The following is a 26,531-nucleotide window of genomic DNA, read 5'->3' as shown; positions in this document are numbered from 1 at the left end:
TCTTTATTCTTTTATATATATATATATATATATATATATATATATATATATATATACACACACACACGTACATTATACAGTTAGGTCCAGAAATATTTGGACAGTGACACAAGTTTTGTTATTTTAGCTGTTTACAAAAACATGTTCAGAAATACAATTCTATATATAATATGGGCTGAAAGTGCACACTCCCAGCTGCAATATGAGAGTTTTCACATCCAAATCGGAGAAAGGGTTTAGGAATCATAGCTCTGTAATGCATAGCCTCCTCTTTTTCAAGGGACCAAAAGTAATTGGACAAGGGACTCTAAGGGCTGCAATTAACTCTGAAGGCGTCTCCCTCGTTAACCTGTAATCAATGAAGTAGTTAAAAGGTCTGGGGTTGATGACAGGTGTGTGGTTTTGCATTTGGAAGCTGTTGCTGTGACCAGACAACATGCGGTCTAAGGAACTCTCAATTGAGGTGAAGCAGAACATCCTGAGGCTGAAAAAAAAGAAAAAATCCATCAGAGAGATAGCAGACATGCTTGGAGTAGCAAAATCAACAGTCGGGTACATTCTGAGAAAAAAAGGAATTGACTGGTGAGCTTGGGAACTCAAAAAGGCCTGGACGTCCACGGATGACAACAGTGGTGGATGATCGCTGCATACTTTCTTTGGTGAAGAAGAACCCGTTCACAACATCCACTGAAGTCCAGAACACTCTCAGTGAAGTAGGTGTATCTGTCTCTAAGTCACCAGTAAAGAGAAGACTCCATGAAAGTAAATACAAAGGGTTCACATCTAGATGCAAACCATTCATCAATTCCAAAAATAGACAGGCCAGAGTTACATTTGCTGAAAAACACCTCATGAAGCCAGCTCAGTTCTGGAAAAGTATTCTATGGACAGATGAGACAAAGATCAACCTGTACCAGAATGATGGGAAGAAAAAAGTTTGGAGAAGAAAGGGAACGGCACATGATCCAAGGCACACCACACCCTCTGTAAAACATGGTGGAGGCAACGTGATGGCATGGGCATGCATGGCTTTCAATGGCACTGGGTCACTTGTGTTTATTGAGGACATAACAGCAGACAAGAGTAGCCGGATGAATTCTGAAGTGTACCGGGATATACTTTCAGCCCAGATTCAGCCAAATGCCGCAAAGTTGATCGGACGGCGCTTCATAGTACAGATGGACAATGACCCCAAGCATACAGCCAAAGCTACCCAGGAGTTCATGAGTGCAAAAAAGTGGAAAATTCTGCAATGGCCAAGTCACTCACCAGATCTTAACCCAATTGAGCATGCATTTCACTTGCTCAAATCCAGACTTAAGACGGAAAGACCCACAAACAAGCAAGACCTGAAGGCTGCGGCTGTAAAGGCCTGGCAAAGCATTAAGAAGGAGGAAACCCAGCGTTTGGTGATGTCCATGGGTTCCAGACTTAAGGCAGTGATTGCCTCCAAAGGATTCGCAACAAAATATTGAAAATAAAAATATTTTGTTTGGGTTTGGTTTATTTGTCCAATTACTTTTGACCTCCTAAAATGTGGAGTGTTTGTAAAGAAATGTGACAATTCCTACAATTTCTATCAGATATTTTTGTTCAAACCTTCAAATTAAACGTTACAATCTGCACTTGAATTCTGTTGTAGAGGTTTCATTTCAAATCCAATGTGGTGGCATGCAGAGCCCAACTCGCCAAAATTGTGTCACTGGCCAAAGATTTCTGGACCTAACTGTATACATACATATGTACATTCACACAATACTACTCAGAATAAGTGATATGACAGCTCACCCCCTCCTATACAATGACTGGTAACACCTCAATTTACAGTAAATAGTACAGGATCCACCATTCATAATCAGTGATGTCACAGCTCACCTCCTCCCCCCTAATATACAATGACTGGTATCTTCTATATACAGTAGATCACACAGGATCCATAATAGGTGATGGCACAGTTCACCTCCTCCCCTCTCCTGTATAATGACTGATATCTACTATATATATATATATATATATATATATATATATATATATATATATATATATACATACACACACACACACACACACACACACACACACACACACACACACACACACACACACACAGAGAGAGGGTCAACACAGGATCCACAATAGGTGATGTCACAGCTCACCTCCACCCCTCTCCTGTACAATGACTAATACCTCTATATACAGTGGATAACACCGAATCCACAATAGGTGATGTCACAGTTCACATCCTCCCCTCTCCTGTACAATGACTGATAACCCCTCTATATATAGTAGATCACACAGGTCCACAATAGGTGATGTCACAGTTCAACTCCTCCCCTCTCCTGTACAATAACTAATAACACCTCTATATACAGTGGATAACACAGGATCCACAATAGGTGATGTCACAGCTCACCTCCTCCCCTCTCCTGTACAATAACTAATAACACCTCTATATACAGTGGATAACACAGGATCCACAATAGGTGATGTCACAGCTCACCTCCTCCTCTCTCCTCTACAATGACTGATTACTCCTATATACAGTAGATAGCACAGAATCCACCATTCACAATAGGTGATGTTGCAGCTCACCTCCTCCTCCTCTCTGTACAGCGCATGCCCACAACACTCTCCTATAGAGCTCGATGCACATCTCCAGATTATTGCTGTCAATGGTCTGTGCTGTTGCTATAAATGCAATTAACAGAAGCCACTGCCGCCCCCCCCCAATATAATAAAAACTAATTAAAAAAGAACAGTAAAAAAAAAAAATATTTTTAACTATTTTTTTAATCAGCTTTTATTTTCTGATTTTTTTCTGTTAATGGGGCATGAATGATAGGAATTTATATAGAATGCATCATTCATGTCACCAAAATCATAATAAAAAAAAAAAAGAAAAGAAAAAAAATCAGAAAATGACTCAAACAAAAAAAAATTGTTAAAAAATAAATATTTTTTTCTGTGATTTTCTGATTATTTTCTTGTCTGTACATAATCTTGGGGCATGAATGACACGTATATGACACCTGTATATGACACCTGTATATGACCCATGTATATGACCCATGTATATGACCCATGTATATGACACATGTATATGATCCGTTCTATGTGATTTCCCACGTTCTCCCCATCAGTTATACAGCGGACGCCTGCGGCCGCTCCCCGTTTGGTGCGCGGCGCTCTCTTCTTGCTGCGCTGCCTCCCACTCTCCCTCCATCCCTCGCTCTGCGCTTTCTATCATGACTGCACACAGCGGTTCCTTTCTGTAAATGATTGAGGACTTTATGTGCGCGGTGCCGCTGAGCCTGAGTGCGGGGACAGCACCTGAGCCGCCATTGCTGGGTTTAGAACCCCCCCAATACCTGAACATGGTCTGCACATTGACGATGGTCTTGGCGTCCGCCATGTAGTCCTCCTCCGCGCTCATCGTGCTCTCCTTGTCCACCACCACCAGGTTGTCGGCGTAGATGATCCCGCACTGCAGCAAATTATCCAAACTGAGGGGAGAGATTGCAAAATATTCATGGCCTGACAACTCTTCGGGGGCCAGATCTCAGTCGCTGTCACTTCTGACCGTTTATACACAATGCATTATTTAGTAGGGAGCGAGGCACAGACTTTGCACTTCTTTGTTTGCTTTCTGCAGAATGAGTTAACTGAAAGTTCAACAGTGAGCTCGTTCTGTTGGGGGAGTTACCAGGCTTTCTTTTTTGAGCTCTCAGCTGATTTATTAGGTGACATCACAGCTCACCTCCTCCTGTACTGATAGCACCTCTATATACAATAGATAACACAGGATCTACTATTCACAATAGGTGAAGTCCCAGCTCACCTCCTCCCCCCTCCTATACAATGTCTGATAACATTTCTAGGTGTATGTGGATAACACAAAATCCACCATTCACAATAGATGTCACAGCTCACCTCCTCCTCCTCCTATACAATGACTGATAACATTTCTCTAGGTGTATGTGAATAACACAGGATCCACCATTCACAATAGATGTCACAGCTCACCTCCCCCCTTCCTATACTATGACTGATAACATTTCTAGGTGTATGTGGACAACACAGGATCCACCATTCACAATAGATGTCACAGCTCACCTCCTCCCCCCTCCTAGACAATGACTGGAAACACCTCTATATATAACAGATAACACAGGATCCCCCAATCACAATAGGTGATATCCTATTATCATGGTTATATCCACTCACATAGTGACTCCGATCTCGGCCGTTATGCAAGACTGTGTGGTCAGAGCTCCAGACTCCTTAAAGGGGTACTCCCATCTCCAAGATCCTATCCCAATATGTAGTAGGTGTAATAATACTAATATTAGCAAATACCTTCAATTGTAGTATAGTTCTCCTGATTAGCTGTGTCTCTTACCTCATGTGCAGGGCATTGCAGCTTAGGTATCCATGGTTATGACCACGAACAACTAACTAACTGTCACTATATGAGTGGACAACCATGGATACCTAATCTACTGCAATGCCCTGCACATGAGGTAAAGGACATAACTAATCAGGAGAACTATACAACTGTTCTAGGTCTCTTACCTCATGTGCAGGGCATTGCAGTAGCTTAGATAGCCATGGTTATGTTCACTCATATAGTGACAGTTAGTTGTTCATGATCGTAACAATGGATACCTAAGCTACTGCAATGCCCTGCACATGAGGTAAGATACATAGAACAGTTGTATGGTTCTCCTGATTAGTTATGTCTCTTACCTCATGTGCAGGGCATTGCAGCTTAGGTATCCATAATTACGACCACAAGCAACTAACTAACTGTCACTATATGAGTGGACATAACCATGGATACCTAAGCTGCAATGCCCTGCACATGACGTAAGGGACATAACTAATCAGGAGAACTATACTACTGTTCTATGACTCTTACCTCATGTGCAGGGCATTGCAGTAGCTTAGATATCCATGGTTACATCCACTCATATAGTGACAGTTAGTTGTTCTTGGTTGTAACCATGGATACCTAAGCTGCAATGCCCTGCACATGAGGTAAGAGACATAGCTAATCAGGAGAACTATACTACATTTCTAATTGGAGGTATTTATTAATATTATTACACCTACTACATATTGGCGTAGGATCTTGGAGATGGGAATACCCCTTTAAGGGGAATTTTTAAAACCCAAATTTTAGCAATTTATAAAACAAACCTACTTATCTATGAAGCCGACCATGAAGTAGACCATAGGAAAGCAGCAAATTGCCTCCAGGAAGTGATTGTCCGGCCTGTCCAACGACAAAATAGAGAGAAGACGGTGATTTAGTGCCATATTATCGCTGGTGAGTGCCATCTTTCATCGAGCGGTCAACTTGATGAAGTGAGATTCTTCACAACAGCACTCCGCGTGGTCAGGTGCAGTACTGCGAGTGACACTTAATCCGCCATTTCTAGACACAAGCCTGAGATATACTTTGCTTTGGAGATATATATTTAAGATTTCCTCATTCTAAATATAACATAACCCCCCCTCCCCCGCGCAGAGGCGTCACGTACGGGTTATCCAGCAGCAGCACAATGGGGTTCAGCTCCTTGCGAGATCTGTAGTACGCCCTCAGGGGGACGATGAAATTGTACAGCCCGTTCCCCGCAGTCTCGGCAGAGACGATGATCAGCTTGTTCTTAAAGCCGTAGGCCTTGGCATCTTCAAAACTGTTGTGTTTGCAGCCCTGTGCGGAGACAGAAGTGACAACCACTGATGAAAACTGTCAGCGAATCGCCCCGGGGAACAAACAACCCCCACCCGAGCCCCCCCATATTCCTCACTATGCGACAGGCGCAGGGGGAGACACGATCCTCTGGAGTCACCGAGCCCCATATTCCTCACTATGCGACAGGCGCAGGGGAAGACACGATCCTCTGGTGTCACCGCGCCCCCCCCATATTCCTCACTATGCGACAGGGGAAGACACGATCCTCTGGTGTCACCGCGCCCCCCCATATTCCTCACTATGCAACAGGCGCAGGGGAAGACACGATCCTCTGGAGTCACCGAGCCCCATATTCCTCACTATGCGACAGGCGCAGGGGAAGACACGATCCTCTGGAGTCACCGCGCCCCCCCATATTCCTCACTATGCGACAGGTGCAGGGGAAGACACGATCCTCTGGAGTCACCGCACCCCCCCATATTCCTCACTATGCGACAGGCGCAGGCGAAGACACGATCCTCTGGAGTCACCGAGCCCCATATTCCTCACTATGCGACAGGCGCAGGCGAAGACACGATCCTCTGGAGTCACCGCGCCCCCCCATATTCCTCACTATGCGACAGGTGCAGGGGAAGACACGATCCTCTGGTGTCACCGAGCCCCATATTCCTCACTATGCGACAGGCGCAGGGGAAGACACGATCCTCTGGAGTCACCGAGCCCCATATTCCTCACTATGCGACAGGCGCAGGCGAAGACACGATCCTCTGGAGTCACCGCGCCCCCCCATATTCCTCACTATGCGACAGGTGCAGGGGAAGACACGATCCTCTGGAGTCACCGCACCCCCCCATATTCCTCACTATGCGACAGGCGCAGGGGAAGACACGATCCTCTGGAGTCACCGAGCCCCATATTCCTCACTATGCGACAGGCGCAGGCGAAGACACGATCCTCTGGAGTCACCGCGCCCCCCCATATTCCTCACTATGCGACAGGTGCAGGGGAAGACACGATCCTCTGGAGTCACCGCACCCCCCCATATTCCTCACTATGCGACAGGCGCAGGGGAAGACACGATCCTCTGGAGTCACCGAGCCCCATATTCCTCACTATGCGACAGGCGCAGGCGAAGACACGATCCTCTGGAGTCACCGCGCCCCCCCATATTCCTCACTATGCGACAGGTGCAGGGGAAGACACGATCCTCTGGAGTCACCGCACCCCCCCATATTCCTCACTATGCGACAGGCGCAGGCGAAGACACGATCCTCTGGAGTCACCGCACCCCCCCATATTCCTCACTATGCGACAGGCGCAGGCGAAGACACGATCCTCTGGAGTCACCGAGCCCCCCCATATTCCTCACTATGCGACAGGCGCAGGGGAAGACACGATCCTCTGGAGTCACCGAGCCTCATATTCCTCACTATGCAACAGGCGCAGGGGAAGGCACGATCCTCTGGTGTCACCGAGCCCCATAATCCTCACTGTGCGACAGGCGCAGGGGAAGACACGATCCTCTGGTGTCACCGCGCCCGATATTCCTCACTGTGCGACAGGCGCAGGGAAAGGCACGATCCTCTGGAGTCACCGAGCCCCATATTCCTCACTATGCGACAGGCGCAGGGAAAGACACGATCCTCTGGAGTCACCGAGCCCCATATTCCACACTATGCGACAGGCGCAGGAGAAGACACGATCCTCTGGAGTCACCGAGCCCCATATTCCACACTATGCGACAGGCGCAGGAGAAGACACGATCCTCTGGAGTCACCGAGCCCCATATTCCTCACTATGCGACAGGCGCAGGGGAAGGCACGATCCTCTGGTGTCACCGAGCCCCCCCATATTCCTCACTATGCGACAGGCGCAGGGGAAGACACGATCCTCTGGAGTCACCGAGCCCCATATTCCTCACTATGCAACAGGGGCAGGGGAAGACACGATCCTCTGGAGTCACCGAGCCCCATATTCCTCACTATGCGACAGGCGCAGGGGAAGGCACGATCCTCTGGTGTCACCGCACCCCCCCATATTCCTCACAATGCGACAGGCGCAGGGGAAGACACGATCCTCTGGAGTCACCGAGCCCCATATTCCTCACTATGCAACAGGGGCAGGGGAAGACACGATCCTCTGGAGTCACCGAGCCCCATATTCCTCACTATGCGACAGGCGCAGGGGAAGACACGATCCTCTGGAGTCACCGCGCCCCCCCATATTCCTCACTATGCGACAGGCGCAGGCGAAGACACGATCCTCTGGTGTCACCGAGCCCCCCCATATTCCTCACTATGCGACAGGCACAGGGGAAGGCACGATCCTCTGATGTCACCGAGCCCCATATTCCTCACTATGCGACAGGCGCAGGCGAAGACACGATCCTCTGGAGTCACCGAGCCTCATATTCCTCACTATGCAAAATATGTGGAGAGTGGATGTTTAAAAACCGCGCCAAGGACCACTCATGAAGGAGATGAATTTAACGTGACTTTATTCCATGTTCAGGTCTACGCGTTTCAGGAGCGTCCGCTCCCTTCCTCAGGACAATACAGGCACAAGCACATCAAAATCAGCGATCAAAGAATGAACCGAAAATTTTATACCTTCCGGTGTGACGTCATGAAGACGCCCACCTGACCCAGAAAAGAAAAAAATCGGCAGGAATTACATACATCCACTGAAAATACCAGCAACGTGACTTCAATGTAAAAGCCGCTTATCCGTATCAACATATCAGTTTAAAATGTATATAAAAACATCGGAAAAATAAAAATAAAAATGAAACACACAAAAAAAAGGAGGAATATATAATACAGAGTATTTGTGACAGTGAAAAAATTTTTTATATATATGCTAGTGTGTAGAGAATAGACCCAGCACTCAATCAGAATAGAACCCGCAGAGAAACGGAATCAATGAGTTAAGGAATGTGACAGAGAATTAGACCATTGAACCATACCAAACGAGTAGCGGTGTATATAAACCCGCTCCCACAACCCACAACTTAAGAAAATAGTGTAATGTACATGAAATGCAGAAGCAAAGAACTGTACTACTAGGAACAAAGGAGGTCATGAAAAGTTCAGACCGTGGGAAAAAAACTATATGCGCATGCGGAAAAAAGGTAAGAAGCAAGATAGAGTGGTGGGGTCAGGAAAGTTCAAAGCGTGAGAAAACCACAACTGCGCATGCGAGAAAAGAAAAAGTAATATTAATATTAACCCGTGATAAATTACACGGGAAATATTACAGAATAGGAAAAAAAGGGGAAATAAAGAAAAAAACTTTTTATATAAAAAACAAAAATATGAAGGAATTAATATCAGATATATACTATTAATATCTAATAAATGATATGTTCATTAAAATCACACAATATAAATAAAAATTATATCACACAAAAATAAACCAAAAAATTGATACAATATTAAAATATTAAAATATGAGAGGTAGGACCTGAAGATGAACAATAAAAATACCAACATACAATAATTAGGAACCAACAATTAAAAAGCACGTAAATCAATTTTCAAAATGCCATAACATATACCCTAACAAAAAAACAATTATAAAATTTATATTTACTACTACGTGTATGGATATCCATATATATGAATATGGCACTGTAAAAAGAATAAAACCTGTATACATGTACATATATAGCAGTACACATACCCACATATATAAAAAAACATTTTAGTAATAAAACCCCTAGTGAAAAAGATCAGTTACCTCATTCAGCCCCAACGGTTTGAGCGTATTTAACTTATAGATCCAATACGTCTCCTTTTTATTTAATAATTCATTCCGATTGGGGGTATGTAAGGGTATCTGCTCAATAGGAGTAACTTTAAGGCAAAATTTTTTGTCATGAACCATGGTCATATGCCTAGATAGACCATGGAGCATAAACCCAACTTTTACATTGTGCCTATGTGAATTCATTCGATTATGCAGGGCTTGCGTGGTCCTGCCCACATAACGCATATCACAGTCACATTCGATAAGGTAAACAACAAATTCGGATTGGCAAGTGAGATGACTCCTAATAGTAAACTCAGTGCCACCTGGAGACAAACCAAAAAACTCTCTTCTATGCTGTATAGATCTGCAACACAGGCAGTTTTTCATACCGCATCTAAAAACTCCAAAAGGTTTATCAATTAAAGGTGTAGGTAAAAAAGTCCTCAATCTACTAGGGGCTAGCTGGTTTTTTAAACTAGAGGGCCTCCTGAACGTGATCCCAGGTTTTTTTGGGAGAACCCCCTTCAAAAAGGGATCATTAAGAAGAATATTCCAATGCCCTAGAATAACGTTTTTTATGGCCACACTATCCCTACTATAGGTGGTCAGAAAATTTAAAGAAAAATTTGACTCATTTTTAATACAATTTTTAATCATAGATTCATTCTTTTTACCCTTAATTAATTCCACCTGTTGTAATTCTAGATTATCTTTATATGCTCTTTTAAGCACGGAATGTGGATATTTTATCAGAGGATACGTAGGAATTGCACCCTTAACAAAGATTTTATTACACAGGCAGGTGTCCTAAAGGACAGATTTTTAAATAAAAAATATCCACATTCCGTGCTTAAAAGAGCATATAAAGATAATCTAGAATTACAACAGGTGGAATTAATTAAGGGTAAAAAGAATGAATCTATGATTAAAAATTGTATTAAAAATGAGTCAAATTTTTCTTTAAATTTTCTGACCACCTATAATAGGGATAGTGTGGCCATAAAAAACGTTATTCTAGGGCATTGGAATATTCTTCTTAATGATCCCTTTTTTGAAGGGGGTTCTCCCAAAAAAACCTGGGATCACGTTCAGGAGGCCCTCTAGTTTAAAAAACCAGCTAGCCCCTAGTAGATTGAGGACTTTTTTACCTACACCTTTAATTGATAAACCTTTTGGAGTTTTTAGATGCGGTATGAAAAACTGCCTGTGTTGCAGATCTATACAGCATAGAAGAGAGTTTTTTGGTTTGTCTCCAGGTGGCACTGAGTTTACTATTAGGAGTCATCTCACTTGCCAATCCGAATTTGTTGTTTACCTTATCGAATGTGACTGTGATATGCGTTATGTGGGCAGGACCACGCAAGCCCTGCATAATCGAATGAATTCACATAGGCACAATGTAAAAGTTGGGTTTATGCTCCATGGTCTATCTAGGCATATGACCATGGTTCATGACAAAAAATTTTGCCTTAAAGTTACTCCTATTGAGCAGATACCCTTACATACCCCCAATCGGAATGAATTATTAAATAAAAAGGAGACGTATTGGATCTATAAGTTAAATACGCTCAAACCGTTGGGGCTGAATGAGGTAACTGATCTTTTTCACTAGGGGTTTTATTACTAAAATGTTTTTTTATATATGTGGGTATGTGTACTGCTATATATGTACATGTATACAGGTTTTATTCTTTTTACAGTGCCATATTCATATATATGGATATCCATACACGTAGTAGTAAATATAAATTTTATAATTGTTTTTTTGTTAGGGTATATGTTATGGCATTTTGAAAATTGATTTACGTGCTTTTTAATTGTTGGTTCCTAATTATTGTATGTTGGTATTTTTATTGTTCATCTTCAGGTCCTACCTCTCATATTTTAATATTTTAATATTGTATCAATTTTTTGGTTTATTTTTGTGTGATATAATTTTTATTTATATTGTGTGATTTTAATGAACATATCATTTATTAGATATTAATAGTATATATCTGATATTAATTCCTTCATATTTTATATTTTTGTTTTTTATATAAAAAGTTTTTTTCTTTATTTCCCCTTTTTTTCCTATTCTGTAATATTTCCCGTGTAATTTATCACGGGTTAATATTAATATTACTTTTTCTTTTCTCGCATGCGCAGTTGTGGTTTTCTCACGCTTTGAACTTTCCTGACCCCACCACTCTATCTTGCTTCTTACCTTTTTTCCGCATGCGCATATAGTTTTTTTCCCACGGTCTGAACTTTTCATGACCTCCTTTGTTCCTAGTAGTACAGTTCTTTGCTTCTGCATTTCATGTACATTACACTATTTTCTTAAGTTGTGGGTTGTGGGAGCGGGTTTATATACACCGCTACTCGTTTGGTATGGTTCAATGGTCTAATTCTCTGTCACATTCCTTAACTCATTGATTCCGTTTCTCTGCGGGTTCTATTCTGATTGAGTGCTGGGTCTATTCTCTACACACTAGCATATATATAAAAAATTTTTTCACTGTCACAAATACTCTGTATTATATATTCCTCCTTTTTTTTGTGTGTTTCATTTTTATTTTTATTTTTCCGATGTTTTTATATACATTTTAAACTGATATGTTGATACGGATAAGCGGCTTTTACATTGAAGTCACGTTGCTGGTATTTTCAGTGGATGTATGTAATTCCTGCCGATTTTTTTCTTTTCTGGGTCAGGTGGGCGTCTTCATGACGTCACACCGGAAGGTATAAAATTTTCGGTTCATTCTTTGATCGCTGATTTTGATGTGCTTGTGCCTGTATTGTCCTGAGGAAGGGAGCGGACGCTCCTGAAACGCGTAGACCTGAACATGGAATAAAGTCACGTTAAATTCATCTCCTTCATGAGTGGTCCTTGGCGCGGTTTTTAAACATCCACTCTCCACATATTTTTCACCGATTACAGGGATGACTGCTGCCTTTGACCTATTTCAGATGCCTGCAGAGTGGTTGTGACTTTCACAACCACACTTGGTGAGTAACCTCTTGTTATCACACCCCAATTGTTTGTCGGGTAAGACCCTATTGCGCTCCTTTTCCACAGTGTTTGCACATTCCTCACTATGCAACAGGCGCAGGGGAAGACACGATCCTCTGGTGTCACCGAGCCTCATATTCCTCACTATGCAACAGGCGCAGGGGAAGGCACGATCCTCTGGTGTCACCGAGCCCCATAATCCTCACTGTGCGACAGGCGCAGGGGAAGACACGATCCTCTGGAGTCACCGAGCCTCATATTCCTCACTATGCAACAGGCGCAGGGGAAGGCACGATCCTCTGGTGTCACCGAGCCCCATAATCCTCACTGTGCGACAGGCGCAGGGGAAGACACGATCCTCTGGTGTCACCGCGCCCGATATTCCTCACTGTGCGACAGGCGCAGGCGAAGACAATATCCTCTGGTGTCACCGAGCCCCATATTCCTCACTATGCAACAGGCGCAGGCGAAGACACGATCCTCTGGAGTCACCGAGCCCCATATTCCTCACTATGCGACAGGCGCAGGGGAAGACACGATCCTCTGGAGTCACCGCGCCCCCCCATATTCCTCACTATGCGACAGGCGCAGGGGAAGACACGATCCTCTGGAGTCACCGAGCCCCATATTCCTCACTATGCGACAGGCACAGGGGAAGACACGATCCTCTGGAGTCACCGCGCCCCATATTCTTCACTATGCAACAGGCGCAGGGGAAGACACGATCCTCTGGAGTCACCGAGCCCCATATTCCTCACTATGCGACAGGCGCAGGGGAAGACACGATCCTCTGATGGCACAGAGTCAGGAGAGGCGAGCGCTCACAGAGGAACGTTCTCAAAGTGCTGACTCCACGGCACGAGGATAGAGGATGCCATCATAAAGGTGTCCTGTCATTCCACACAAACCTGGGGATATCACGGTCTAATAGGTCCAGAAACTGCCTCAATCTATCATCTACTCAGTGGTTAGTTCCCCTTTATCATCATCATCCTGCCAGCACAATAGGTACTGGAAATTCCTCTTCCCAGCATGAATTGCTTCTGCCATTATCTAGTGGTTTTGCCTGCCCTCAACTGAAAACGCACTGCAGTTATGTCTGTATGTAATTTGTGAGATGGGAAAGGTGGAAAAGAGACAAAACCCATCCCTACTGCCTGTAAAGAGACCAAGACCCGCCCACGCTTACTGTACAGAGAGCAACACCCACCCATGCTTACTGTACAGAGATCAAGACCCACCCATGCTTACTGTACAGAGCGCAAAACCCACTCATGCTTACTGTACAGAGATCAAGACCCACCCATGCTTACTGTACAAAGACCAAGACCCGCCCATGCTTACTGTACAGAGACCAAGACCCGCCCATGCTTACTGTACAGAGACTAAGACCTGCCCACGCTTACTGCACAGAGCTCAAGGCCTGCCCACGCTTACTGTACAGAGACCAAGACCCACCCACGCTTACTGTACAGAGATCAAGACCTGCCCATGCTTACTGTAAAGATACCAAGACCTGCTCACGCTTACTGTACAGAGATCAAGACCCACCCATGATTACTGTACAGAGACCAAGACCCGCCCACGCTTACTGTACAGAGATCAAGACCCACCCATGCTTACTGTACAGAGATCAAGACCCACCCATGCTTACTGTACAGAGATCAAGACCCACCCATGCTTACTGTACAAAGACCAAGACCCGCCCATGCTTACTGTACAGAGACTAAGACCTGCCCATGCTTACTGTACAGAGACTAAGACGTGCCCACGCTTACTGCACAGAGCTCAAGGCCTGCCCACGCTTACTGTACAGAGACCAAGACCCGCCCACGCTTACTGTACAGAGATCAAGACCCACCCATGCTTACTGTACAGAGATCAAGACCCACCCATGCTTACTGTACAGAGCGGAAAACCCACTCATGCTTACTGTACAGAGATCAAGACCCACCCATGCTTACTGTACAAAGACCAAGACCCACCCATGCTTACTGTACAGAGACTAAGACCTGCCCATGCTTACTGTACAGAGACTAAGACCTGCCCACGCTTACTGCACAGAGCTCAAGGCCTGCCCACGCTTACTGTACAGAGACCAAGACCCACCCACGCTTACTGTACAGAGATCAAGACCCACCCATGCTTACTGTACAAAGACCAAGACCCACCCATGCTTACTGTACAAAGACCAAGACCCGCCCATGCTTACTGTACAGAGACCAAGACCCGCTCATGCTTACTGTACAGAGACTAAGACCTGCCCACGCTTACTGCACAGAGCTCAAGGCCTGCCCACGCTTACTGTCAGAGACCAAGACCACCCACGCTTACTGTGCAGAGATCAAGACCTGCCCATGCTTACTGTAAAGATACCAAGACCTGCTCACGCTTACTGTACAGAGACAAAGACCCACCCATGATTACTGTACAGAGACCAAGACCCGCCCACGCTTACTGTACAGAGATCAAGACCCACCCCATGATTACTGTACAGAGAACCAAGACCCGCCACGCTTACTGTAGAGAGATCAAGACCCACCCCCATTTCGTGTAGCGTCTAAGACCCGTCCCCTCTTACTGTAGAGACCGAAATCTGCCCCCTCTTCCTGTTCAGAGACCAACACCCATCTCCCCTTATTGTAGAGACCAAGACCTGCCCCCCACTTACGTTAGAGACCTAGACTCGCCCATGATTACTGTACAGAGACCAAGGCCGCCCACGCTTACTGTAGAGAGATCAAGACCCGCCTTCATTTTGTGTAGCGTCCAAGACCCGTCCCCTCTTACTGTAGAGACTGAGATCCACCCCTCTTACTGTACAGAGACCCAGACTCGTCTCCCCTCACTGTAGTGACTAGGACCCGACTCCCTCAGTGTAGAGACCAGGACCCGCCCCTCCTTCCTGTAGAGATCATGCCCCGCCTCCACTTACTGTAGCAATCAGGACCCAACCCTCATACTACAGAGACAAGGACCTATCCCCTTATACTGTAGTGACCAGGACCCCTCCCCCTCTTCCTGTATAGAGACCAGGACCCTCCCCCTCTTCCTGTATAGAGACCAGGACCCTCCCCCTCTTAATGTATAGAGACCAGGACCCTCCCCCTCTTCCTGTATAGAGACCAGGACCCTCTCCCCTCTTCCTGTATAGAGACCAGGACCCGCCCCCTCTTCCTCTATAGAGACCAGGACCCGCCCACCCCCCTTCTAATCCATGTTGGAGATGCTGGACATGGATTGCAGTTGACAACAGGAAGTGGAAGTTAGACAGAAGGGAGACCCCTAGTGGCCGACAATCTGGAGGGAGTTTTTGGAATTTTTGCATAAAGTGATTTGCAGATTTTCCACTTATCACATTTTCAATGTAAGTTCAGGGACCATTTAAAGGGACACTACTTCAAGCTCGAGTTCTGCATTTAAGCTATTGACCCCTTTAGGCGCTCTGTCCATTGTCTTGCCTTGTCTCTGTCGCGGGCGGAGGAGAGGGATGCTGCGCTCTCCCACTGCTCGGGTCCGGCCGCTGCTGCTGCTGCTCGGTGGTGGCTCGAGCGGGTGGGCCGGATCCCGGGGACTCGAGCGGCGTTGCTTGCCCGTGAGTGAAAAGGGGGTTGATTTGTGGGGATTTATTGTCCGTGACGCACCCACGGTGGTGGTGATATTGGTGACACCACCGCTGCTCTGGACGGGGATCCCGGGAGCGGTGACAGGGAGCAGCTGAGTTGTTAGTTCTCCCCTCCGTGGGTAGGGGGTTGGTTGTCCCGGGGCCCGTGATGGGGTAGGCATGGATGATGGCAGGCGGGTTGTGGGCCCTGGTGAGGTGCAGGGTCGCAGGGGCAGCGCTGTGCCGCACGGCACGTTGGGACTCACTCAGCCTGAGACGATGACACAGTTCTCGGTAAAACACACGGCTGGAAAGACGGGTCCTACGGACGGCTGCTGTTGCTTTTCCCCGGCAGGTTGACAGTGACTGCCTTTCCCCTGCACCTATGTACTTCTGACGGTTCCAATGGGTTCCCACCGGTAACCCGCTCCCCGGCTTGGATATGGGCCGGAGGAGCCCCTTTTGCCCGCAGGCTCTGGCCCTGAGAAACTGTTGCCTTGGCGGTGGCGGTGTCTCTCTCACTGGGTTTGGACGGTTGCCTTCTGTCGGGACTTGACTGTTTGGAAACCCAGGAGGTCCCCTTCACTAACGGATTCGGCAAATTCACGGCGACTCCTAGCCTTGCCGGTGTCCGAAAAGAGCCCCTGCCAATGGTGCTGGCTTCTCCTTGTGTACCGGTCCGGTACCGCCGGCCACCACCCGTCCACGGTCCTTACGGTAGACTCCGATAGGCCACTCCTGCAGACGGTCACCACCGTCTGCCAACCTTGCTGTCTCGCCCGGGGCCACACACCCGGACGCTGTCAGTCAGTTGCTCTACTGCCACTTCACTTTACTCCTTCCACTTTCACTTCCCTAGCTTAACTGAACTCTCTTCCCGCCTCCAGGACTGTGAACTCCTCGGTGGGCGGGACCCAACCCGCCTGGCCCACCCCCCTGGTGTGATCATCAGCCCCTGGAGGAAGGCAACAAGGGTTTGTGTTCTGGCTTAGATGTTGCCTAACCGGGTGTAGGGTGTGGTGGTGTAACTTACCTGTGGCCCCTGGCTTGTCCAGGGCGCCACATTCCCCCCTTAGCAAAATGCAGACCGTCCGCGGGCTGCCCCGTCCATCACCGGTTTTATTTTTCTTTTTAAACTGTAAAAAAATAGAAAAACGGTAACACACAATACAATTGAAATAACATCTTCCCACATCGGGAGGTACTCTTACTTAAACGGTTTCAACGGTTACGGCTTCCGCTCTCCCCCACCCAAGCAACCTGGCCCTGATGCTGCCCCTAGCAAACAGGCAGCACCCCTTGACCCCAGTCCCTGCACAAGTTGCCGAGCGGGTTCTGTCCTTTTCAGGGGACCCACGTCCATGGGGAACCCCTGAAACCCCCAGAGGATTGCCACCGGTTCCGGTGGTGGCTGGGCCCCAGCCTGCTCCACTGCGGGCCCTTCCTCCAATCTGCCTCTCCGGAGGCGGCAACGGTAGGAAGCTGTAACAAACATCTATTTACATGCCACTAACGTTTGTGGTTGCCCTGCAAGTTCTCGGGCTTGTTCATAAGAAGTTCCTTATGCAAAACTTTTCAAACGGTCCCCATGGGGACAACGGTGCCGGCAACAACCGGTTTCAATCAGGGCTTCAAATCAGGTGACTTTCTTCGTTTCATTCAGTTATCATTCTTGCAAAACTTTCAAAACTTTACAACAGTGGTGGTCCCAACGGGGACGGTGACAACGGGATCCCGCTGCCCTTACTCCGAGTCCTCGGCATCACCTGAGGGAGGGGGTGCGGTGCTCACACGGGCCTCCTGGCTGCCCCTCAGCTTCGCATCCAGCGCGAACCACCCCCTCTCCCCACAGTGCCGGGGTGTATTGCACCAGGTCCCCTGGCATCAGGTTGCGGCCTGGGTGCTCTTCTGGCAGGTGAGCATTAACATCCTGCCGGGCTATAAAAACTTCGGCCTCCAGGCCCGGTTCATAAATGAATCCATAGCCCCGGCGGACATCAAACCGTCTCACCTGCCCCTCATACAGCGGGCCCCGGACGCGGAAGGTTGCCTGGCGGAGATTCTCTTTCTCCCGGATCGCACGGGCCACCAACTCCGCCTTCTTCCTCTCCCTCTCCTCGATTTCCAGGCCCAAAGGTACCGGCTCCCTATCCCAGTATGGCGCTGCTGCGAGCTCCGGCGCACGGGTCGGGCCCCGCGAGACCCTTTTGGACACTGCCCACTGCTGGTAATCTGGGCGGAAGGTCCCGCGGTGACGTGGCCTTAAACGCCGCCTTGCAGCGACAACCCGGCGCTACCTCATCCGAGGTGTGGGGGATGGGCACAGGGACTTTCCGCTGTTGGGCCTTTTTCACGGAGCGGTCTATCGGCTCTGGCTCGGAGGATCTCTCGGGGGGTGCCTCCGGTTCAGGCTTCGGGGCTTTCCATGGAGCACCTTCGGTCGGCTACGGGCTCCGGCTACAGGTCGGCCCGCCTGGGCGGGCATGCGGGGTATCGCTACCGGTGGCAGCGGGCCTAGTGACGGGGCCACGGCAGCCGGGACGGGTGGCGAGGGAGGCAGCAGGGTGAGAGGGGTTTAGCACCGGGTCCCGCAGCCACGATGACCAACCCACTATTGGGGGTATTCGGGGCGTGGGTCACTCCACCCTCCCTTCCGCAACTTCCTCCTCGCGTCTCCGCACGGCTCAGCTATGACCTCCATCATGTCGGTCTCCCACTCCTCCAAGAGGAGCTGCATCTTGACCTGCAGCCTCTGACTAGAGCTGCGCCGGTCCGGATCTCCACCAACGCCGCTGTTCCAGGTGCGGGGGCTACGGTGCTTCGGGACGGCATAAACATCTTGCTGGCGGCCTCTCCCAGGAACAAGATGGCCGCAGGGTCCTGGCGTCCCTGCCTTTATAGCCGCGCTCACATTGCGACCAGCCGCCATTTTCGTCCCCCTTAGCCTCTTTCTCGGCTCCCTCCTCTACAGGGGCGGGGTCTAGGCCTTCGCGCCTCGAATGCTCGAGCGAGACGCTCGAGCGGGAACTTTTCGCGCCAAAGATGGCTGCTTCTGAAATTTTTCGGCCGGACACCTCCGGCGGTAACAAGGCGCACCTCTACCAGACGGCAGAGCGGTAAGATCCTGTTCGTGACGCCAAGTTGTCGCGGGGCGGAGGAGGGACGCTGCGCTCTCCCACTCGCTCGGGTCCGGCTGCTGCTGCTGCTGCTCGGTGGTGGCTCGAGCGCGTGGGCCGGATCCCGGGGACTCGAGCGGCGTTCCTCGCCCGTGAGTGAAAAGGGGGTTGATTATGGGGATTTATTGTCCGTGACGCCACCCAGCGGTTGTGGTGATTTAGGTGACACCACCGCTGCTCTGGACGGGGATCCCGGGAGGCGGTGACAGGGAGCAGCTGAGTTGTTGGTTCTCCCCTCCGTGGGTAGGGGGTTGGTTGTCCCGGGGCCCAGTGATGGGGTAAGGGATAGATGGTGGCAGGCGGGTTGCGGGGCCTGGCGAGGTGCAGGGGTCGGCGGAGACAGCGCTGTTGCCGCACGGCACGGTGATACTCACTCAGCCTGAGACGATGACACAGTTCTCGGTAAAACACACGGCTGGAAAGACGGGTCCTTACGGACGGCTGCTGTTGCTTTTTCCCCGGCAGGTTGACGGTGACTGCCTTTCCCTGCACCTATGTACTTCTGACGGTTCCAATGGGTTCCCACCGGTAACCCGCTCCCGCGGCTTGGATATGGGCCGGAGGAGCCCCTTTTTGCCCGCAGGCGCTGGCCCTGAGAAACTGGTGCCTTGGCGGTGGCGGTGTCTCTCTCACTGGGTTGGACGGTTGCCTTCTGTCGGGACTTGACTGTTGGAAACCCAGGAGGTCCCCTTCACTAACGGATTCGGCAAATTCACGGTGACTCCAAGCCTTGCCGGGGTCCAAAAAGCCCCTGCCAATGGTGCTCCGCTTCTCCTTGTGTACCGGTCCGGTACCGCCGGGCCACCACCTGTCCACGGTCCTTACGACGGTCACCACCGTCTGCCAACCTTGCTGTCTCGCCCGGGCCACACACCCGGACGCTGTCAGTCAGTTGCTCTACTGCCACTTCACTTTACTCCTTCCACTTTCACTTCCCTAGCTTAACTGAACTCTCTTCACGCCTCCAGGACTGTGAACTCCTCGGTGGGCGGGACCAACCACCTGGCCCACCCCCTGGTGTGATCATCAGCCCCTGGAGGAGGGCAACAAGGGTTTGTGTCTGGCTTAGATGTGCCTAACCGGGAGTGTGGGGTGTGGTGGTGTAATTACCTGTGGCCCTGGCTTGTCCAGGGCGCCACATCTCAAGCTGGTTTATAAACTATAAATAAATGTGTATTTTATTCTCTCGCCCTATAACCTGTGGCGCCAAAGCTTCTGTAACACTACAACTCCCAGCATGCACAGACAGGTTGTGGTTTGTTAGCTGTTGCAAACCTATAGTTCCCAGCATGCACAGACTGTATGAAGAAGGAGGGGAAAATGGGGGGGAAAGGGGGTTCACAGTATGGGTCACCTTGTCCAGGCGGAGGCAGCAGAAGGCAGCTTTGGAGGGGAGAAGATGGCAGAGAGTTGGGGAACTTCCAATATAGGGAGAATTCGGGGGGTAGCCCTTGACGTACCTAGAAGAGAGGAGCACATTGAGGGTTCTGCATCGTGGAATGTAACATTACTTGATTGTTCTCAGTGAGAGAAACAAAATATCTTGTGATACCTTTTAATGGCTAACTAAAATAAAATAAAGTGACAAAGCAACCTTTCCAGACATCTCAGGTCCCTTCATCAGGCGAGGTGTGCCAAAATATCTGAAGAAACACAAATATATACACAAAACAGGGCAGAGCGATGCATAGTAAAAGGACATTATAAATAAACAAACACTGAGCTTAGAAAGTGAATCCTTAATTAGCTTTGATCAGTGGTGTGAGTTTTATTGTCCCAATATCCATGTAGGATCAGAAGCCTGGTGCCCTCAGTCCCTGGAATAGACTCCTCAGATTTTGTAATGAGTCCTAAATCCTCCTGACAGGCTGAGTCCTGTGTCCACAGAGTTAAACATTTTAATGAATTTGTATTCCCAGACCCTGCGATGGCTCTGCGATCTGATCTAGGGGTCCTTGTGGCTCTAATGAACTGATCATCAATGGAGATGTTGGAGAAACAGGACAGAGATTGAGAACAAGGATGAGATCTCACCGCCACACAATAACAGACAAAAAAATCCATTTACCTGTGGCCAAACATTTCTGTGCTCCAGGACACAACATAAACCACATGAAAATCGTCATATTAAAAGGCAACTTTAGATCACAGAATCATCGAAGGGTCTGGGAATACAAATTCATCACAATGTTTAACTCTGTGGACACAGGACTCAGCCTGTCAGGAGGATTTAGGACTCATTACAAAATCTGAGGAGTCTATTCCAGAGACTGAGGGCACCAGGCCTCTGATCCTACATGGATATTGGGACAATAAAACTCACACCACTAATCAAAGCTAATTAAGGATTCACTTTCCAAGCTCAGTGTTTGTTTATTTAAATGTCTTTTACTATGCATCCTCTGCCCTGTTTTGTGCATGTATTTGTGTTTCTTCAGATATTTTGTCATACCATGCCTGAGGAAGAGACTTGAGATGTCTGGAAATCTGCTTTGCAACATCTTTTTATTTTATTTTAGTTAGCCATTAAAAGATATCACAACAAGATTATTATTTTGTTTCTCTCACTGAGAACAATCAATCATTTATCAACGGCTAACACAATACCAAAACTTCTTCTCTTATTACTGTTACTATCACTGTCATCCACAAGGGGGCAGTATTGTATAGGAGAAGGACATGCGGCCGGCCCCTATGTTATCCATTATAGCCGCGTGTTACCACCGTATGATGATAATTATTCACCAGCGCCTCCTCCTATGTAAATGTGATGGTATATGAAATATACATGTAATATAGACACGACATGCGAGAGAAGAAAGCCGGGGGAGGGGAGCGCAGCGGCCGGGACGGGACCCCCAGAGGAAAAGCGTCTCTACTCTATGTCCCTGTAGGAATAATGGCTGCTCCAGTCACTCAGAAAATGAATATATTATGATATGAAGTATAGATGGAGCCATCCATAGTGTTTGACTCATTGTAACTGGCCATAAGTACAGAAAGCGGCCATAGCGGTCACTACCATGCTGCCGAGGGACAAAAGACGAGACCCCCAGCATGGGGTGAAACTAGACTCCAATGAGCCCCCAACTGCATGTTGGTCAGATGTAAGGGTCCTTATATAGCCTAGATCTTATAAAGACATATGTATAACAATGTACCCATCCTGGGCCCCTTCCTGTAATAATGTCCCCCTCCTGTAATAATGTCCCCATCCTGGGCCCCTTCCTGTAATAATGTTCCCCATCCTGTAATAATGTCCCCATCCTGGGCCCCTTCCTGTAATAATGTTCCCCATCCTGTAATAATGTCCCCATCCTGTAATAATGTCCCCATCCTTGGCTTCTTCCTGTAATAATGTCCCCATCCTGGGCCCCTTCCTGTAATAATGTCCCCCATCCTGGCCCCTTCCTATAATAATGTCCCCCATCCTGGCCCCTTCCTGTAAAAAGTACCTAGTCTTGTGCCCATTCCTGTAATAATGTTCTTCATTCTGGGCCCCTTCCTTTAATGATGTCCTCCATCCTGGCACTAATGCTCACCATCCTGTAACAATGACCCATCCTGTAACAGTGTTGCCCCTCCATCCTGAGCCTTTTCTTCTCATCATGTCCCTCATTCTGGGTCCCCTAGATTTAATAATGTCCCCCATCGTTGCCTCTTCCTGTAACAATTCCCTCTGTCCTGACCCCATCCTATAATAGTATTCCCTTCCCTGGGCCCCTATCTTTTAATAATGTCTCCCATCCTGGCCCCATTCTGTAATAATGTCCCTTGTCCTGTGCCCCCTCCTGTAATTATGTCCCCCATCCTGGGCCCCTTTCTGTAACTATGTCCTTCATGCTTGCCCCTACATTTAATAATGTCCTCCATCCTAGACCCCTCCTGTAACAATGTCCCCATCCTGGGCCCCTTCCTGTAACTATATCCCCCACATTGGAGCCCTTCCTGTAACTATGTCCTTCATCCTGGCCCCTATATTTAATAATGTCCTCCATCCAAGGCCCCTTCCTGTAATAATATTCTCCATCCTGTAACAATGTTCTCTGTCCTGGCCCTTTCCTGTAACAGTATCCCTCATCTTGAGCCTCTTCTAATTATGACTCCCATCCTGGGACCCTATATTTAATAATGTCTCTCATCCTGGCCCTATTCTGTAACAATGTCCTTCGTTCCGGGGCTCCCTCCTGTAATAGTGTCCCCCATCCTGGGCCCCTTCCTGTAACAATGTCCTTCATCCTGGCCCCTACATTTAATAATGCCACCCATCCTGGGCCCTTTCCTGTAACGTTGTCCCCCATCCTCGGCCTCTTCCTCTAACTATATTCCCCATCCTCGGCCCCTTCCTGTAACTATGTGCCCCATTTTGGGCCCCTTCTGTAACAATATCCCCCATCCTATAAAAATGTCCTCTGTCCCGGGCCCTTTCCTTTAACAATGTCCCCCATCCTGGGCCCCTTCCTGTATTAATATCTCCCATCCTAAAAAAAATGTCCTGTGTCCCTGGCCCTTTCCTGTAACAGTGTCCCCCATCCTGAGCTGTTTCTTGTAATTATGTCCCCCACCCTGGGCCCCTATATTTAACAGTGTACTCATCCTCTTCCTCTGGGCACTGCGTGTAATAATGTAGGGAGTATATTAATAGGCAAAAAGTGAACAATCAGCTCATTAATTTTTGAAGCAATGAAAGCAAAACAAACAGTAACGTGAAAGAATCCAAAAGACTTTGATGGTGCCACAACTGGGTCAGAGCATCTCCAAAATGTTGGGGCGTCTCTAGTAGGTGGCGAGTCTCCTTGGGGCGTCCCCAGTATGTAGCGGTCCAAGGAAGAACAAACGCAGACGGTCATGGGCGCCCAAGGCTCGTTCTCAAGAGCAGTAATAGCAAGGTCATGGCCAATTGATACAAATTTGATGATGCCATTTTCTCCACCATTGACCACCACTAGGGGAGCTCACAACACACGTTTATATTACTCTTTCTGTAATCAATGGCACAAATGTAAAAACACATAAAATGGGCGGGGGCTTCGCTTTTCTGCCACGAGGACCCCATCATTACACTGATACGTACTCCAGGACGGGGAGCCCTTCATCATCAGACTGGGTCATCTCGTCCTCGGATTGGTCGCTGAGCAGGTCACATGGCAGCACCGTGCTACTGTCTGCGATCTCCAGAACTGGCGCAATACTGGCCTCCTGGTGCCGGAGCCATTTTCGGAAGGAAGCGTCAATTTGCTGCTGTTGATCGGCCGACATTCTGTGTTCTGGAGATCCATGGCTACTGTACCTTTAAAAGAAGGAAAGTATTAGGGAAAGCACCCAGCTTTCCAGGGTCCTGAGTGGCAGTCACATGTTTCAGAATCACTCGGCTCCCCAATAAAGCTCTCGGATAGCGATTTCTCCCTTCTTTATACCTCTCTTTAAGACGTCTGTGTCCGGGGAGATGACTCAGTCCCCATCATCATAAATTGCACAAAGCCGCGTCTGTCGGAGCGAGGAGCCGCGCAAAATCTCATTTGTGAGGAATACTCGGCGGAAAAGCAAAGTCCCGGTCAAGTACCGCTGTGAAGAGCGCCGGCTGTTCTCACCCGGTAATTATCACACCCGTGTCTGAGCGCCCCTGTAATGTCACCGAGCACAGCGGCTCCACGGAGAGAGAAGAGGAGAGAGGAGAGGAGAGAAGAAGAGAGGAGAGGAGAGAAGAGAGAAGTGCGGAGAGGAGAGGGGTGGAGAGAGAAGAGGAGAGAGAAGAGGAGAGGGGTGGAGAGAGAAGAGGAGAGGGGTGGAGAGAAAGGAGAGGAGAGGAAAGAGGAGAAGAGTGCGGAGAGGAAAGAGAAAGAGGAGAAGAGTGCGGAGAGAAGAGGAGAGGAGAGGAGAGAAGAAGAGAGGAGAGGAGAGGAGAGAAGAGAGAAGTGCGGAGAGGAAAGGAGGAGAGAGAGAGGAGAGAGAGAGAGAAGAGAGGAGAGAGAAGAGGAGAGGGTGAGAGAGAAGAGGAGAGAGAGAGGAGAGGGGGTGAGAGAGGAGAGAGAGAAGAGGAGAGGGGTGGAGAGAAGGAGAGGAGATGAAAGAGGAGAAGAGTGCGGAGAGGAAAGAGGAAAGAGGAGAAGAGTGCGGAGAGGAGAGAGGAGAGGAGAGAGGAGAGGAGTGCGGAGAGGAAAGAGGAGAGGGAGGAGAGGAGAGAGAAGAGAGGAGAGAGAAGAGAGAGAGAGAGGAAGAGAGGAGAGAGGAAGAGAGGAGAGGAGAGAAGTGCGGAGAGGAGAGGAGAGAGAAGAGAGGAGAGAGAAGAGAGGAGAGGAGAGGAGAGAAGAAGAGAGAGAGGAAGAGAGGAGAGGAGAGAGGAGAGAAGAGGAGAGGGGAGAGGAGAGGAGAGGAGAGAAGAAGAGAGGAGAGAGAAGAGAGGAGAGAGAGAGAGAGAGGAGAGGAAGAGAGGAGAGAAGTGCGGAGAGAGAGGGGAGAGGAGAGGAGTGCGGAGAGGAGAGAGAAGAGAGGAGAGAGAGAAGAGAGGAGAGAGAGAAGAGAGGAGAGAGGAGAGGGAGAGGAGAGGAGAGGAGAGAAGAAGAGAGGAGAGAGAGAGAGAGAGAGAGGAAGAGGAGAGAAGTGCGGAGAGGAGAGGGGAGAGGAGAGGAGAGAAGAGGAGTGCGGAGAGGAGAGAGGAGAAAAGAGAAGAGAGGAGAGGGGAGGAGAGGAGAGGAAAGAGAAGAGGAGTGCGGAGAGGAGAGAGGAGAGAAGAGAAGAGAGGAGAGAGAGAAGTGCGGAGAGAGAAGAGAGGAGAGAGAGAGAGAAGAGAGGAGAGGAAGTGCGGAGAGGAGAGGGGAGAGGAGAGGAGAGAAGAGAAGAGGAGTGCGGAGAGGAGAGAGGAGAGAAGAGAAGAGAGGAGAGAAGAGGAGAGAGGAGAGAAGAGAGGAGAGAAGAGAGGAGAGGAGTGCGGAGAGAGGAGAGGAGAGGAAAGAGGAGAGGAGTGCGGAGAGGAGAGGAAAGAGGAGAGGAGTGCGGAGAGGAGAGGAGAGAGGAGAGGAGAGGAGAGAGAGGAGAGGAGAGGAGAGAGAGGAGTGCGGAGAGGAGAGAGGAGAGGATTGCAGAGAGGAGAGGAGAGGAGTGCGGAGAGGATTGCGGAGAGGAGAGGAGAGGAGTGCGGAGAGAAGAGAAGAGAGGAAAGAGGAGAGGGGAGAGGAGAGGAAAGAGGAGAAGAGTGCAGAGAGGAGAGGAGTGCGGAGAGGAGAGAGGAGTGCGGAGAGGAGAGGAGTGCGGAGAGGAGAGAGGAGAGGAGTGCGGAGAGAGGAGAGGAGAAAAGAGGAGAGAGGA

The 26,531-nt window shown here is 48.6% G+C and overlaps 1 protein-coding gene across 1 annotated transcript in view; it reads right to left on the bottom strand.

The window, feature by feature from the left end:
* Positions 1 to 26,531, bottom strand: part of KCNT1 (potassium sodium-activated channel subfamily T member 1) — a 324,059-nt gene that overhangs the window by 23,846 nt on the left and 273,682 nt on the right. The window contains 6 exon segments of the mRNA XM_075324674.1: positions 3,369 to 3,503; positions 5,204 to 5,275; positions 5,544 to 5,716; positions 20,581 to 20,686; positions 24,301 to 24,418; positions 24,421 to 24,516. Of these exon segments, the coding sequence (XP_075180789.1) occupies positions 3,369 to 3,503; positions 5,204 to 5,275; positions 5,544 to 5,716; positions 20,581 to 20,686; positions 24,301 to 24,418; positions 24,421 to 24,516 (700 nt within the window).

Source organism: Anomaloglossus baeobatrachus, chromosome 9 (genome assembly GCF_048569485.1).
Source record: "Anomaloglossus baeobatrachus isolate aAnoBae1 chromosome 9, aAnoBae1.hap1, whole genome shotgun sequence".
NCBI classification, from domain to species: domain Eukaryota; kingdom Metazoa; phylum Chordata; class Amphibia; order Anura; family Aromobatidae; genus Anomaloglossus; species Anomaloglossus baeobatrachus.
This window is presented reverse-complemented; position numbering and strand designations above follow the sequence as displayed.